This window comes from Hypanus sabinus, unplaced genomic scaffold (genome assembly GCF_030144855.1).
Source record: "Hypanus sabinus isolate sHypSab1 unplaced genomic scaffold, sHypSab1.hap1 scaffold_504, whole genome shotgun sequence".
In the NCBI taxonomy this organism is placed as follows: Eukaryota; Metazoa; Chordata; class Chondrichthyes; order Myliobatiformes; family Dasyatidae; genus Hypanus; species Hypanus sabinus.
In genome coordinates, this window is record NW_026781371.1 from 70,669 (window position 1) to 87,176 (window position 16,508).

The 16,508-nt window shown below is 49.3% G+C and overlaps 1 protein-coding gene across 1 annotated transcript; it reads right to left on the bottom strand.

Annotated features, from left to right (window-relative positions):
* Positions 1-4,338: 4,338 nt before the first annotated feature.
* LOC132389226 (NACHT, LRR and PYD domains-containing protein 3-like) lies at positions 4,339-14,690 on the bottom strand. The gene is made up of 10 exons (XM_059961697.1): positions 14,134-14,690; positions 13,409-13,575; positions 11,670-11,841; positions 11,506-11,571; positions 8,227-9,961; positions 6,403-6,489; positions 6,077-6,247; positions 5,751-5,921; positions 5,428-5,595; positions 4,339-5,267 (listed from the first exon to the last, which is right to left on the bottom strand). The coding sequence occupies exons 1-10, from the start codon at positions 14,438-14,440 to the stop codon at positions 5,180-5,182; spliced, it is 3,132 nt and encodes a 1,043-aa protein (XP_059817680.1). The 5' UTR covers positions 14,441-14,690; the 3' UTR covers positions 4,339-5,179.
* Between the last annotated feature and the right edge of the window lie 1,818 nt (positions 14,691-16,508).

The window sequence follows — 16,508 nt, forward strand, 5'->3', positions numbered from 1 at the left end:
TTCCTCTAAACTCTCTCTCTCTTTCTCATCCTCCTCCCCTCCGACCTCCGCTGTTACATCCTCATTTTCCTTCCTCTCGCTACCTTGCCTTCCTTTCCCCCAACTCTTCCCCCTTCCGATCATTCTCTCTCTTCCCATTCTCTACGCCCTCTCGTCCCCGCTCTCCCTGTTATCCAACCCCTCACGCTCTCCCGCTCCCCTCTTCAGCTGCTGTCACCTCAATCACGTGCGCTGTTGCTCTCGATACCCCAGTCCCGCGGGAAAGAAAGCGCACGCATTCGCCTGATCTGTGCCCCCATCGTGCTTTCATACGTCTCTGAAAAGTCACAGAACAGATCCTCAACATTCCCGATCTCTCTCTGTATCCCAGTCCCCCGAGTACGGGCAAGTTCCTCGGAAATCTTCCCCCGCACTCCTCCCACCTCAGGGGCATCTCTCCCCCAGCAGGGTGAGCAGAACCGGACACCGAACTCCCAGTGGCCTCACCGACGTCTTGTTCAACTGCGACGTGACCCCCCACCCCCCCGACTCCCGTACTCAGTGTCCCGACTGACGGAGGCCGACGTGTCGAATGTCCCGCCCCGTGTGTCGCATCTCTTCCACCGGATTCACGGTCCGATTTACCATCGGTGATTTACACGACCTGAGATTTGTTCTTTTGCGCAACCGGTAAAGCAAAAAGGATGTAAAGTTAATGGACGGAGAGGGGTATTAAGAGAAGGGAGGGGGAAAGGAGTGGAAGAAGGGGATTAGAGGGGTGTGTATCACTCATGCTGAGCCTTGTTGTCCTGGGGAATTGTGCCCCATCGACACCCCCCCCCCCAACACACCCGCGGTCCGTTCCCGGTTTGACCGTCGGACCCTCCCACTGCTCTGCTCATCGCCGGGGATGCAGACCCTCTGTGCGGGGGATACCGCGGCCCCGGGTACAAACACCCAACACCCACCGAAGCAAGCGGGCCCCCTCCCTCCGAGTGAAATGAACAACTCCTCACAGTCTCTCTTTCTCCACCTCCCTCTGAGTAAAATGAACAACTCCTCAGTCTCTCTCTCTCTTCCCGAATATCTCTCCCCCTCCCTCCTCTCTCTCCCCCCCCGTCCGAACTACTCCTCACAGTCTCACTCCCCTCCCTCCGAGTGAAATGAACTCCTCAGTCTCTCTCTCTCTTCCCGAATATCTCTCCCCCTCCCTCCTCTCTCTCCCCCCCGTCCGAACTACTCCTCACAGTCTCACTCCCCTCCCTCCGAGTGAAATGAACTCCTCAGTCTTTCTCTCTCTTCCCGAATATCTCTCCCCCTCCCTCCCTCTCCATCCCTCCTCTCTCTCCCCCCCCCGTCTGAACAACTCCTCAGTCTCTCACTCCCCTCCCTCCGAGTGAAATGAACTCCTCAGTCTTTCTCTCTCTTCCCGAATATCTCTCCCCCTCCCTCCCTCTCCATCCCTCCTCTCCTCCCCCCCCGCCTGAACAACTCCTCAGTCTCTCACTCCCCTCCCTCCGAGTGAAATGAACTCCTCAGTCTTTCTCTCTCTTCCCGAATATCTCTCCCCATCCCTCCCTCTCCATCCCTCCTCTCTCTCTCCCCCGTCCCTCCGAACTCCTCACAGTCTTTCTCTCTCCCCTCCCTCCGAGTGAAATGAACAACTCCTCAGTCGCTCTCTCTTCCCTAATATCTCTCCCCCTCCCTCTCTCTCCATCGCTCCTTCTCTCTCTCTCTCTCTCCCTCTATCTCCCTTTATCTCTTCTCTTTATATCCCTCTTTCCTATTTTAAAGGATGTAAGGTTAATGTAAATTACAAATTTATATATATATAAATACCGTAGAGATGTCGAGGGCACTCTGACGCATTCAAACACCTTTCCTCGAGTTTCCCCAAATCACAGCGGGCCCACGTCCTCGCTGGAGAAGGGGTCGACTTTGGGTATGACCAGCCTCTCAACCAGATCCCCACACTTGCTTCCCAATGTGGGTAAATGTGAGGAATGTGAGGTTATCCACTTTGGTGGCAAGAACTGGAAGGCAGATTACTATCTAAATGGAGTCAAGTTAGGAAAAGGAGAAGTACAACGAGATCTAGGTGTTCTTGTACATCAGTCAATGAAAGCAAGCATGCAGGTACAGCAGGCAGTGAAGAAAGCTGATGGCATGCTGGCCTTTATAACAAGAGGAATTCAGTATAGGAGTAAAGAGATCCTTCTGCAGCTGTACAGGGACCTGGTGAGACCCCACCTGGAGTATTGTGTGCAGTTCTGGTCTCCAAATTTGAGGAGGGACATTCTTGCTATTGAGGGAGTGCAGCGTTGGTTCACGAGGTTAATTCCCGGGATGGCTGGACTGTCATATGTTGAAAGACTGGAGCGACTGGGCTTGTATACACTGGAATTTAGAAGGATGATGGGGAATCGGATTGAAACATATAAGATTATTAAGGGATTGGACACGCTGGAGGCAGGAAACATGTTCCCGATGTTGGGGGGAGTCTAGAACCAGAGGCCACAGCTTAAGAATAAGCGGTAGGCCATTTAGAACACAGATGCGGAAAAAACTTTTTCACCCAGAGAGTGGTGGATATGTGGAATGCCCTGCTCCAGAAGGCAGTGGAGGCCAAGTCTCTGGATGCATTCAAGAGAGAGTTAGATAGAGCTCTTATAGATAGCGGGGTCAAGGGATATGGGGAGAGTGCAGGAACGGGGTAATGATTGTGTCTGATCAGCCACGATCACAGTGAATGGCGGTGCTGGCTAGAAGGGCCGAATGGCTTATTCCTGCACCTATTGTCTATTGTCAAAGCAGTTAATCCCAATAGCTGTGAATGTCACTGGGCGATTGTTGTCGAGGCAGCTCTCCCTACTCTTCTCCGGCACTGGTGCGATTGTCACCTTTACAAGGGGGGGGGGGGCGTATTTCAGACTGCAGCGGAGAGACATGTCCTCAGATACTCCAACCTCCGCTGCTGTTCTCCTCACATCAGTCGGCACATCCCTCACCTGCACGCCTCTCCGTCTGCTTCGACCCCTTAAACATCTACAACAATCCCCTTCTCCGTCATTGCCTCCCTCCCCGATACCTATTCCCCGCAACCTACCACAGCCATGCTGCCCCCTCGTCTCTGTCACACCCCCTTTCTCCCCAAACGCCTCCCTGTCTGTGTTCACAGGGATTTGTGGAGAGAATGGGGGAGTGTTGAATTGTGGAGTTAGACTCCCCCCCTCCTTCAACCGCAAATCAATCACTCAGTTCTGAGCCTATGCAGAATGGTCAGAGAGGACAGTGGGCAGAGAGGCAGATTCGCTGTGTCATAATACCTCACTGTGTTATCGGACACTGTGGAGGGAGATTCAATCTGCGTCTGACCCCGGGAGTGTTTGATGAGACGGTGTGGAGGGAGATTTAATCTGTGTCTGACCACGGGAGTGTGTGATGTGACAGTGTGGAGGGAGATTCAGTCTGTGTCTGAATCCGGGAGTGTGTGATGGGACAGTGTGGAGGGAGATTTACTCTGTGTCTCACTCTGGGAGTGTGTGATGGGACGGTGTGGAGGGAGATTCACTCTGTATCTGACCCCGGGAGTGTGTGATGGGACGGTGTGGAGGGAGATTCTCTCTGTGTCTGACCCCGGGAGTGTGGGATGGGACGGTGTGGAGGGAGATTCACTCTGCGTCTGACCCCGGGAGTGTGTGATGGGACGGTGTGGAGGGAGATTCACTCTGCGCCTGACCCCGGGTGTGTGTGATGGAACGGTGTGGAGGGAGATTCACTCTGTGTCTGACGCCGGGAGTGTGTGATGGGACGGTGTGGAGGGAAATTCACTCTGTGTCTGACCCCGGGAGTGTGTGATGTGACGGTGTGGAGAGAGATTCACTCTGTGTCTGACCCTGGGAGAGTGTGATGGGACAGTGTGGAGGGAGATTCAGTCTGTGTCTGACCCCGGGAGTGTGTGATGGGATGGTGTGGAGGGAGATTCACTCTGTGTCTGACTCCGGGAGTGTGTGATGGGACGGCGTGGAGGGAGATTCACTCTGTGTCTGACCCCTGGAGTGTGAGATGGGACGGTGTGGAGGGTGATTTACGCCGATATTCCATCCTCCATCCTCCATCCGTCTCGTACTCGGGACCTCAGTGACTCACGTCTGATATTCTAGCCGATATTAACTGTCTGCGGGGTACAGGAGGGGGACGGTTAGCCAGGAAGGGGATTAATTTGAGACGAGATCCTGGGCACCCAGACTCTGCCAGTCTGACCTCCCTCAGCCTGGAGCTGAGACGCCTCTGTGTCAGTGTGAGGAGCTCCGACCCACTGTTGCAGTGCACAGGGTGCGGGGGGCAGCAGAAACCTCAAACAAACTCAACTCAGACACCAAGGCAGGAAGTTACAGAGGTTTATTGATTTCATCATGGTAAATGTAAACTAAACAGTATGTGAGCTGCTGACTTGCGGGAATAAATATACTGTTGTAGCGATGTACTACATACAAAGCTAGAGACCACAACACGCAGTCGATAAGTCGTTTCGAGACTCGTTTACTTATGACGTCAGAGGTGCTGGCTATTTGTGAGCCGATGCGCCTGCGCAGAAAGTGGGTCGCCACACTGTTCCCGACTCTCTCACAGTCACACAGAATTAACTGACCGGCGACAACGGGTGACAGGTAGATTAATCAGTCTCGTCCCTCACCGTCACTCTGCATCAGGGAACGGATGATTATAAAATCACACTGCAGGGCCGTGTCCGGGATCGCTGCGGATCCAAGGCCATTGCTGAGGTATTTGTCAATTTGACATCCTTATATCGGCCAGACTGCAGAATGCACCGTCCACAGCAAAGGGAGCAAAAGGATTCTCTTCTGGGACAATCCCATCCGTGGACACCGGTGTCCCAGACTGAGCCCCGGCCTCCCGGGCTGCTCCTGTCTGGGTAATTCCCCGGGGTCTCACGCGGGAGAGTCTCGAACCCGCACATCCGGCTGAAGTGGCGCCTCTGGACAACGGACGGAAATCCGTCACTGCGGGAGCGCTTCCGATATCAGCCAGCTCGAGACCGGAACCAGTTCCGTTAAAACCGTTGGGAAGCCACCCCCCCACACGGCGTGCGGCCATTAAAGGTTAAGGGCGGGAGTTAATGGGGAGGGCGGGGAATCGGCTCCATCCGGCGGGCGGGGACGGTGACACATTCAGATGTTCAGATCCACATTGTCAGTCCGGGTCTGACTTCCTGCAGAGATCTCAGTTCCTTCTCCCCGGTCTCACTGAACCGATTCCCCAACAGCCTGAAACAGATGGGAGAATGAAGATGAGATAAACAGATCACACGACAGTGTCAGTAACAGGGGACCGGGGTTACTGTTTCAACAACACTCACAAATATCACCAGAAAACCCGCGGATCCGCAGACATTTTATCACATTAATCATCAACACAAACACTCACCAGATCTGATCCAGACTCGGGAGGGTCAGTATGAGGCGGCGGAGAGCGGGGACAGATCGGTCTGTCAGAGAGTTTGATATCAGGTCCAGCCAAGTCAGTGATGCTTTTGTACTGAGAGCGGAAACGAGTTCCTCTGCACCAGAATCTGTGAGACCGACTTCACTCAACCTGGAGATGAGAGAGAGTGAGGGTGAAGGACACAGAGATACACGAAACGGTACAAATCCACAGTGCTTATCAGTAACACAATTACTGATCACATTAATGTTCAGTGTCAGACACCCAGTGACTGTAAACACAATCTCCCACAGTCTGGTACTTACCACAGTTCCTGGATTTTACTCTCCGGGTTCCCCAGCGCCGCAGACACCAGTTTCACTCCTGAATCTCCCAGTTTATTATCGCTCAGGTTCAGCTCCGTCAGTGATGGTTTTGTACTGAGAGCGGAGGCGAGATCCTCGGCCCCAGAATATGTGAGACCGACATTGTCCAGCCTGGAGATGAGAGAGAGTGAGGGTGAAGGACACCGAGAGACAGGAGATGGTACAAATCCCCAGTGTCTATCAGTAACACAATTACTGATTACATTAATGTTCAGTGTCAGACACCCAGTGACTGTAAACACAATCTCCCACAGTCTGGTACTTACTCCAGTTTCCGTATTTTACACTCCGGGTTCCTCAGAGCCGCAGACACCAGTTTCACTCCAGAATCTCCCAGTTTATTATTACTCAGGTACAGCTCCATCAGTGATGGGTTTGTACTGAGAGCGGAGACGAGATCCTCCGCCCCAGAATCTGTGAGACAGACTTTGTTCAGCCTGGAGATGAGAGAGAGTGAGGGTGAAGGACTCAGAGAGACAGGAGACGGTACAAATCCCCAGTGTTTATCAGTAACACAATTACTGATTACATTAATGTTCAGTGTCAGACACCCAGTGACTGTAAACACAATCTCCCACAGTCTGGTACTTACCACAGTTTCTGTATTTTACACTCCGGGTTCCCCAGAGCCACAGACACCAGTTTCACTCCTGAATCTCCCAGGTGATTCTCCCCAAGTCTAAACACAAACAGACAAATTGATGAACAAAGTGATACAAACCGTGGGTCTGAAGGTAATTCTCTCACGCGGATATTTCAGGAAACATTAAACCCTTCCGTAAATCACTGATCGGAGTTCCCATCCCTGTCAATGTCCCTCACTGCCCAGCTCCAGGGTATTCACCCAATGTCAGTCATTTAGTCTGTTGCTGTGACCCTGTGAACTCCACACATTCTGTCTCGTTCTCCGTTTAATGGAAATGTGTTACTGACCACAGTGTCAGAAGTAGCAGGGTTGAAGGTGATTTAGCCCCACAGTGAGGAAGCTTTGTGAATTGGGAAATGTCGATGGGAGATGGAGGAAGAGACCCCACCTGAGGGAATGATGGAAACACACAAGAGGAAAGGGATGGGGGAAAGAGTTCCCACAGGAGGAAGGGGAATGTGGAAGAGAGATCCCTCAGGCAGCAGGTGGACGGGGAGGTGAGATCCCACAGGAGGAAATGGATGAGGAAAAAGACATACCACAGGAGGAAGGGGGGGGATGGGAAAAACAGATCCCACTGGAGGAATGTGATGGGAAAAATAGTTCCCAAAGGAGGAGGGGGGATGGGGAACAGAGATCCCACAGGAGTTGGGGGGATGGGGAAGAGAGTTCCCACAGGAGGAAGGGGGATAGGACAGAGAGATCCTATGGGAGGAAAGGGAATGGGAAGGAGAGATCCCACGGGAGGAAGGCGGATGTGGAACGGAGATCCCACAGGAGGGAGGGAATGAGGAAATGAGATCCCGTAGGAAGAAGTGGGTTGGGGAAAATAGATCCCACAGCAGTTGGGGGTATTGGGAAGGAGAGATCCCACAAGAGGAAGGCGAATGTGGAAGAAAGATCCCACTGTACGAAGCAGGATCAGGAAGAGAGATCCAACAGAGGTAATGGGGTGGGGAAGGGAGATCGCACAAGAGGAAGGGGATGGAGAAGAGAGTTCCGCCATGAGGAAAGGGGATTGGGACGAGAAATCTCACAGGAAGAAGGGGATTGGGAAGCGTGAACCCACAGGAGATGGGGAAGAGATCCCACAAGTGGAAGAGAATGGGGAAGAGAGATCCCACAGGAGGAAGGGGATGGGGAAGAGAGTTCCCACAGTAGGAAGGAGAATAGGGAAGAGAGATCCCACAGGAGGAAGGAGAATGGGGAAGAGAGATCTCACAGGAGGAAGAGGATGGGAAGTAGATATCCCACAGGAGGAAGAGGGATGCGGAAAAGAGGTCCCAGAGCAGGATGTGCAAGTAGAAGAGAGATCCCGGAGTCGGAAGCAGAATCAGGAAGAGATCGGGAAGAGAAATCCCACAGGAGGGAGGGGATGAGGAAAAGAGATCCTGCAGGTGGAATTTGGTAGGGGAAAAGAGATCCCACAGGAGTAGCGGGGGTGGTGAAGAGAGATCCCATAGGAGGACGGCGGTCGGGGAAGGGAGATCCCACCGGAGGAAGTGTGATGTGTAAAGAAGATAGAGAAGAGAGATCCCACAGAAGGAACGTGGGTGTGGAAGAGAAATCTGTCAAGAGGAAGGGTAATGGCTAAGAGAAATTCAACAGGTAAAAGGGGGATGGGTGAGAGTGATCGCATCGGATGAAGGGGGTGGCATTTGTCACAATACATCTCGATCTGATTTACTGCAGTTTTGCCCAAATCCGTTTACTTGGAAACAGCGCAATGGAACAGTTTTAGAGTTCTGAGTGAGAGATAAACCAAGTTACCTCAACTCCTGGCACTTGTTCAGCCTGGGTCCCAGCCGCTGGATTCCTTCACACTGAATGTGGCAGCGCTGCAGGTCGAGTTCTTTTATAGTATCACAGAGTCCGATGGCATGAGACAGGACCGCGCAGTCAACCGGGGTCAGTGTCATTCCACTGAATGAAAGTATTTTCAGAGATCCCAGTGCGGCCTGAGCCAGTCCACGATTCTGAGACTCAAACAGGTAGTGCAATGTAGTCAGGAGTCTCCTTCTCCCAATGTCATCAGTGTTTCCACTCTGGCGTTTAACCTCCTCCTTCACCCAGTCAATCACCCGGCAGGTTGTTTGATGAGGAAATGGACCCAGAAACTCCTCCAGGCCCCGAGCTGTCATTGGGTTGGAGAGACCAGCAACAAAACGGAGAAATACCTCAAATCGCCCATCTTTTGTCTTGTGGGCTTCATTCAGGAATTTCCGGATATCCTTGGGATGTACAGTCAGGAATTGTGCGACTGCAGCTACAAACTCTTGGATGGTGAGGTGTGGGAATGTGTACACCACGCTCCGGGCAGAGTCCTCTCTCTCCAAAAGCTCCATCAAGAACCCGGACAGGAACTGGGAAGGCTGCAGATTGTAGTTGATCAAATCTCCGTCTGTAAACACAATCTTCTTCTCGGATACTCCTCTGTAGGCCATCTGACCAACCCTGAGTAACACATCACGGGGGTTCTCAATCTCACGGCCGTGATTTTTCAGGATATTGTAGATATAGTAGGAGTACAGTTGGGTGATGGTCTTGGGAACTAATGGCGGGTCCCTGACTATTTGTGTGAAGAAGGGGCCTAGTGCCAGAGCGAGGATCCAGCAGTAGGATGGGTTGTAGCTCATAGTGTACAGGATCTCATTCTCCTGGACGTGTTTGAAAACAGCTGCTGCCACCATCTGATCTTCAAAATAGCTAATGAAATATTTATTCCGTTCCTCACCAACAAATCCCAGGATTTCAGCCCAGACATTGATTTCTGCCTTTTCCAATAAATGTAACGCAGTGGGGCGGGTGGTCACCAGCACTGAACACCCTGGGAGCAGCTTGCCCTGGATTAAACTGTACACAATGTCAGACACTTCACACCACCACTCGGGATCTGGGCACTGGTGCTTGGGTTCTGTAGCTCTCCGACAGTCCGCAAAATCGATTGTGTGCTTGAATTCATCCAAACCATCGAATATAAACAGCAATGCCTCTGGGTTCTTCCAGACCTCCCTCAGGATATTCCCAAAGTAAGGATACTGATCCAGAATCAGTTCCCTCAGGTTTATTCTGCAGTTAATAGAGTTTAAATCCCGGAATTTGAAACTGAAGACAAACTGGAATTGTTGGAATATTTTCCCGGTGGCCCAGTCAGAAACAATCTTTTGTACCATTGTTGTTTTCCCGATTCCTGGCACTCCCGCTACTGCTGCAGAACTCCCAGATTTGGATTTACTCCGGGAAAAACTGCTGTGGAATAACTGAACAGTCTCTATTTTTTCTAACTCTCCACGGAGATGTTTCTCTCTATAATCCTCGTGGTCTCTGCCTCTTGCCAGCAGCTCGTGTTCCACCAGTCTCCGATCTCGAAGAGTAGAAATGACCGTGAGCTTTCTGTATCGATCAACCAGCTGGAAAACCTTCACCTTCTCCCTCATCAGGACCGTGTTCACTCTCAGTGTTTCAGTTTGTGCCCGCAGAGTCTCCTTGTGTTTCTGTTGAACATCTTCATGGGAACAGAGAACATATTCAAAATGTTAACTAGCTCAACTGACAAAAAACTTTATAACTACATTCCAATATTCTGTGTTTGAGATTACATGAATTAATTCAATGCTTCCATGGATATTAGGACAGAAAGTAAAATTCAGTTCACAGACAAAGGAACTAACAGCGATGATTGTCTCAGAAAAATGTCGAATCCTCGTATTCTGACGCTACTTACTGATGAAGGTGAATATTCCCGATATCCTATTGCAATCCTGACTGCACTCCCTTTTCAACATTTCACTATATTTAAAGCATTGTTTGCATCATTAACAGACGATGTTGTTGCTGACCTGGTGTGGAAATACGGAGAGCAGGACACTGTTCATTTTGGCAAAGCGACACACTGGGGAGTCACAGGTCTCCACTGCAAACGCCAATGGTGTCAAAACAGGAATAGAACATGTGGGAAACGGGGGTTTCTTTACTCAGAGATGTTCCTGATTCGGAAGAGCGTCAACATTTAGAGAAGGCAGGATAATGGGGTTGAGAGGAATTGCGGAGCAAATTTACTGAGCTGAATGGCTTAATTATCTTCCTAAGTCTTATGGTTTTAGGAAGCATCTCGAGTATTGTGTTCACTTCTGATTGTCCAGCACTGGGGATGATTGGAGAGGGTGCAGAACAGGTTCACCAGGATGTTGCTTGGATTCGGTGGTATGTGAGGCAAGTGGAGGTTTGAGAAACTTTGTTTGCTTATTCCGGAGTTAGAATAGTGATCTGACAGCTGTTTATAAGATTGAGAGATAAGATTTGGGGTAGAGAACCTGTATTTTGCTTTCAACTTGGGATTGAAGATTCATACCAGAGGACATTTGGTTAAGGTGAAATGGGGTAAATTTAGAGTACATGTGGGCAGATTTTTCACAGCCTGGGTCGTGTTGGAGGGAACTATGTCATAGATTCTCCAAGAGATACGTGAATGTGCAGGATATGCGAGGGTATGGTCAATAGCATAAAAGAGGATAACAAAGTGTTTTTTTTTTCTTTCCCAGATATATAAAGAGTAAAAAAAGTAGAGGGTTGATATCGAACCGCTGGAAAATGAAGTTGTAGATTTAGTAACGGGTGAAAAGGGAAATGCCAGACGTACTCTGTGGAAGTCACTAGCAGAATTCCAAATTGTAAAGAGCATCAGCGGACAGAATTTAGTGCAGCTGCTATTCCGAAGGAGAACATGCTTCGGAATCTGAAAGGTCTGATCAGAGAAGGTTTACCTGGACTGGGTCATACAGTGTGTCAGGAGCCTGTCTGGGGTGTGTGGGGATTCCCAGAGCATTAGGACCCGGAGTGAAGTGTTCAGCAGACACAAGGGCTGGATGAATACATTAACAGCTGGAAAAATACACTTTACAATGTTCAGGCTGCAAAGAGAGATGATCTGAATTGTAACCTGAAACCAGAGATCGGCGAATGATTGATGGTGGATTTTCGTTCCCAGATTCTGCCAAGTCACAGGCTAACATTTGAGATGCAGTTTGAACGGAGCATTTCATCACTCACCTGTCAGTTCAGTGGGTAACTCAGACAACCCTTGTGCGATGTTTATGTATTCCTCTGGGTCTGGACCTGTTCAAATCAACAAAAGAGTTCGTGAAAACAGAACTAAATCATTACAACTATTTAGTTCAATGTGTCTTTGTGTTCAGTGCGTGGTTTTAACATACCGAGCTCCTGTATCTCCCTCAGTATCCTGTCCAACTTCGGTAACTCAGTCCTCCACGTCACAAAGGATTCCCACATCGCCCGTCGGGCCCGGGAGCCTTTGCCATTCACCAAACTGAGGAAGAGTCTGGAACTCTCTGTCCGGTTTCCCTTCTCCGTCAGTTCAGTGACTTTCTATAAAAGCAAACAATTAATTTATTTATTGTGGAGTAGATGGACAGACATGGCGAGTCTCACAGTTTAATATTCATCCTCGATTAATGAGCTGAGGTGAATTTGACCGACGGTCCTGATAAGATGCAAAATTTATTTTAGACTGAATGCCTGTTAAACAGTCCAGATATGCAGCCCTTGCACTTATGTCATACAACGATATGACTATTACAGCACAGTAACCCAGTCCGTGCCGAGCGCTTACTCTCACCTAATCCCACCTACCTGCACTCAGCCCATAACCCTCCACTCCCTTCCTGTCCATATACATATCCAGTTTTTAAAATGACAATATTGAACCTGCCTTTGCCACTTCTACTGAAAGCTCATTCCACAGTTACCACTCTCTGAGTAAATAAGTTCCCCCTCGTGTTACCCCTCATCTTTTGCCCCCAACTCTGAACTCATGTCCACTTGTTTGAATCTCGCCTCCTCTCAATGGAAAACAGCCCATCCACGTCAACTCTATCTATCCCCTCATCATTTTAAATGCCTCTATCAAGTCCCCCCCCCCTCAAACTTCAACGCTCTAAAGAATAAAGACTTAACTTGTTCAACCTTTCTCTGTACTTAGGTGCTGAGACCCAGGTAACATTTTAGTAAATCTCCTCTGTACTCTCTATATTTTGTTGACATCTTTCCTATAATTCGGTGGCCAGAACTGTACACAACACTCCACATTTGCCCTTAACAATGCCTTGTACAATTTATCTTTACTTCCCAACTCCTGTACTCAATGCTCTGATTTATAAAGGACGGCATACCAAAAGCTTTCTTCACCACCCTATCCACATGAGATTCCACCTTCAGGAAACTATGCACCATTATTACTAGTTCACTCTGTTATACTGTATTCCTCAATGCCCTACCATTTACCTTGCATGTCCTATTTTGATTAGTCCTACAAAAAAACAGCACCACACACTTAACAGCATTAAACTCAATCTGCAATCTTTCAGCCCACTCTTCTAACTGTCCTAAATCTCTCTGTAAAATTTGAAAACTACTTCATTATCCACAACACCACGTATCATTGTATCCTCTGCATACTTAGTAATCCAATGTACCACCCCATCATCCGGATCATTAATGTATATGACAAACAACATTGACCCAGTACAGATCCCTGAGGCACACCACTAGTCACCGGCCTCCAACCTGACAAACAGTTATCCACCACTGCTCCCTGGGATGTCTCATCCAGCCACTGTTGAATCCATTTTACTACATCAAAATTAATACCTAAGGATTGAGCCTTCCTAACTAACCTTCCGTGCGGAACCTTGTCAAGGGTCTGACTGAGGTCCGGTACACTGATAAGTACAGCAGGTGTGAGACGAAAAGGTGACGCTGAACCTGCAGTTCCCAGTGCTCCCCACCGGAACAGCTGAAACGGATCTACTGAGGACAAGTCAGAGATCAAAATCTCCATTGCCATGTAGAACTCCTAGAAAGTGCAGGAGATTAATATTGATCACTATTCCCTCTGATACCAGCAGTTCAGTGACAGTACACTAACTACACTCACCTCATTTTCTTCTCCACTGAAATGTCCATCCTTTGTCAACATCCAACCGAGTCGTTCAACTTTCTCTTCAATTGCATGTTTGAGTCTGTCCCTGTAGAACTTGGTCAGTTGGTACAGTCGATACTCGCCCCCCTCTGCCAGGAGGTCGGAGATTGTAAACTCTGTCTCTGCGAATATAAAATGAGGATGTAGTCACAAATTCAGTTATCGCATGTCTCCACTGCTTCACCCAGCTCAACAAACCAGTCATCTCTTGAACCTCAGTGTTCACCTGCTTTCAGCTGGATACAAGCACCTTGCCCTAATCTCCAAGACTGGCCTTAAAAAACCGACCCATCAATGCGCTGTGCTAGACGCTCCCCGAAGGAACCCATTCACCAGAAACCTGTCTCTCCCACCGTCCCACCCACTCATCGATTTCACTTTAAAATGGGCATTAAATGTGGGCAATAAATCTGTACTCTCTCTATCCTGGCGAATGCATTTCCCATTACTCATATCCTGGAAATACTCTCTTATCCGGATAGCTGCATTTCCTCCGATACACATCCTGGAAATCCTCAGAACAGGTAGGACATTTCCTGTAGTGCGGTAACCGGTGCCACCCTACACCGCATGCACCACGCTCACACTTTTCCCCTCTCTGACCAACCCTCCAACAAGGAATCACATTTACCCACTTCCCACCGCATTCTGTGAACACATCACCCTCATGTTTCACTCACCCACTCCCTGTTGAGCACTGGACAATTCCGTGTTTAATGAGTTTCCGAGCTGACAGGCAGTCGCCTCACTTGTGCCGGTTCCAGGGTCCTGCTCAGTGTCTCTGACGTCACTGTCTCTGGGCTGACAGGCAGTCGCCTCATTTGTGCCAGTTCCAGGGTCCTGCTCAGTGTCTCTGACGTCACTGTCTCTGGGCTGACAGGCTGTCGCCTCACTTGTGCCGGTTCCAGGGTCCTGCTCAGTGTCTCTGACGTCACTCTCTCTGGGCTGAATTTGCTTGTCCTCCTCTGCGGCTGGACCGCATTCCATTGGGACATTGCTCTCAATCTGACCCTGCTTTGGAACCTTGGTTCCCGTATTCCGATCATTTTCCCTCGTTGAGCTGCCTGGGAAAAGCCTCTTGAGTACTTTCTGTAACCGAATTAATTTCCCACCTGCAGGAAGTGATGAATTGAAGGTTTGGAGTGATTTATGCTCGAACAAGGATTCACAATCGGTGTCTGCAATGGAGCCGGGACTCCGGCTGACCGGATTTGGAGCGGGACTCTGCTGGTGAATGTGAACCACACTTCATGCTGGGTGACCATCCTGATAAGCCAGTAAGTGGACACATCCACTCCCCGAAAAAGAACTGGATAGACACAGTAATACTGATCACCGACTACGCATTAGCTGAACACACCAATAACCAGTGGTTATTAATGGAAAGGCATTAGGTTATACCGGGAATTATCACGGGGATTATCTCCCACGAACATAAATCTCCCTGGATCACAAACTGTCCAGTCACCTGTGTCACTCAGAGACAAGCCACTGGATTACTCGTGGTCCAATCCTCCAGATCCCACGTTCTCCGGTTGCTTTGTCACACACTGTCTTGTCCCCCGGGTCAAAGACTGACCACTTCCTTGAGATGGACAACGTCCAGACCCCTGGGTTACAGATTGAACATAACCTTGAAGCCCATGATGCCTGGTCCCCTGGGTCCCATCCCGTCTCCTGGATAATAATTGTCACACAGCAACTATACAAGTCATTGGCAAAGGGAGAGTCTTGCGTGCAGCTCTAGTAGCTAAACAAAGTCTCGCTGAGAGAGCTTTGCATTTGCTAAGGATGCAGTTGCTATCAATCTACAGGATGGATGTGATTCAGCTGGGAAGAGTGACGGGGAGATTCACAAGTACGTTACCGGATGGGGTTGTTTGTTATCAGGTTCGGCTGGGACAGTTTGCCCCGGAACACGGGAGCTTGAAGGGTAAACTTCCACACGTAAAACAGAATCAGGTTTATTATCACCGGCATGTGACGTGATATTTGTTAACTTAGCAACAGCAGTTCAATGCAATAGGTAATCTAGCAGGGAAAAATTAATAATGAATAAAATTTTGAAAAAAGTAAACAAGTAAACCAATTACGTATATTGAATAGATTTTCTTAAAATGTGCAAAACCAGAAAGACTGTATATTTTGAGCAAAGTAAGGTAGTGTCCAAAGATTCAATGTCCATTTAGGAATGGGATTGCAGAGAGGACAAATTTGTTACTGAATCGCTGTGTGTGTGCATTCAGGCTTCTGTACCTCCTCCCTGATGGTGACAGTGAGAAAAGGGTATGCCCTGGGTGCTGGACGTCCTTAATAATGGATGCTGCCTTTCTGAGACACCGCTCCCTGAAGATTTACAACTTCTGGCAGCTTCTCTCGGCCCTGTACAGCAGCCCCTCCATACCAGACAGTGACAGACCAATGCAGACCACAAATGAAGTGTCTCCTGATCCTCAGCCATTTCCAATTCTGGCAATGTTCTCGGCTCGGCTACAGAAAACATAGTTGGGAAATCTCCCCTCATCTACTTTGCGCAGCAAGGGGGGAGTTGAGAGCTGCCCTGACAAAACCTGAAATGTTGTATTATCGCACAATCTTTGAAATCCCGGAAATGCCCTTGTCACCTGCCTCTGAATTTTGTAAATGGAAGTTGAAGATGCCTTTCACCTCTAAACAGGCCCTGTTGTGCAACAAACCCTGAACCTCGATAATGTTGTAGGGGTGGAACTGGACTCTCTGACGGTGGAGTCTGAAAAGAGGATGCTGCCAAGCTGCATGCATTCTTGGGCTATGTCTCCCATCCACTCCATAATGTTCTGGTTAGACACAGGGGTACGTTCAGCCAGAGACTCATTCCAGCGAGATGCAGCACAGAGCGTCATAGGAAGTCATTCCTGCCTGTGGCCATCAAACTTTACAACTCCTCCCTCGGAGTGTCAGACTCCCTGAGCCAATAGCCGGGCCCTGGACTTATTTCCACTTGGCATGATTAACATCATTATTTTTGGTTTTATATTGCTATATTTCTACACTATCCGTGGTTGGTGCGGCTGTA

Bases quoted from the DNA above. Each gene is read 5' to 3' on its own strand.
- LOC132389226 (XM_059961697.1), bottom strand. From the start codon at position 14,440: ATGGAATGCGGTCCAGCCGCAGAGGAGGACAAGCAAATTCAGCCCAGA. The intron at 13,576-14,133 runs GTGAGTGAAACA...TTATATTCGCAG, and splicing joins CAGTGCTCAACAGGGAGTGG to AGACAGAGTTTACAATCTCC. The intron at 11,572-11,669 runs GTATGTTAAAAC...TGATTTGAACAG, and splicing joins GAGGGAGATACAGGAGCTCG to GTCCAGACCCAGAGGAATAC.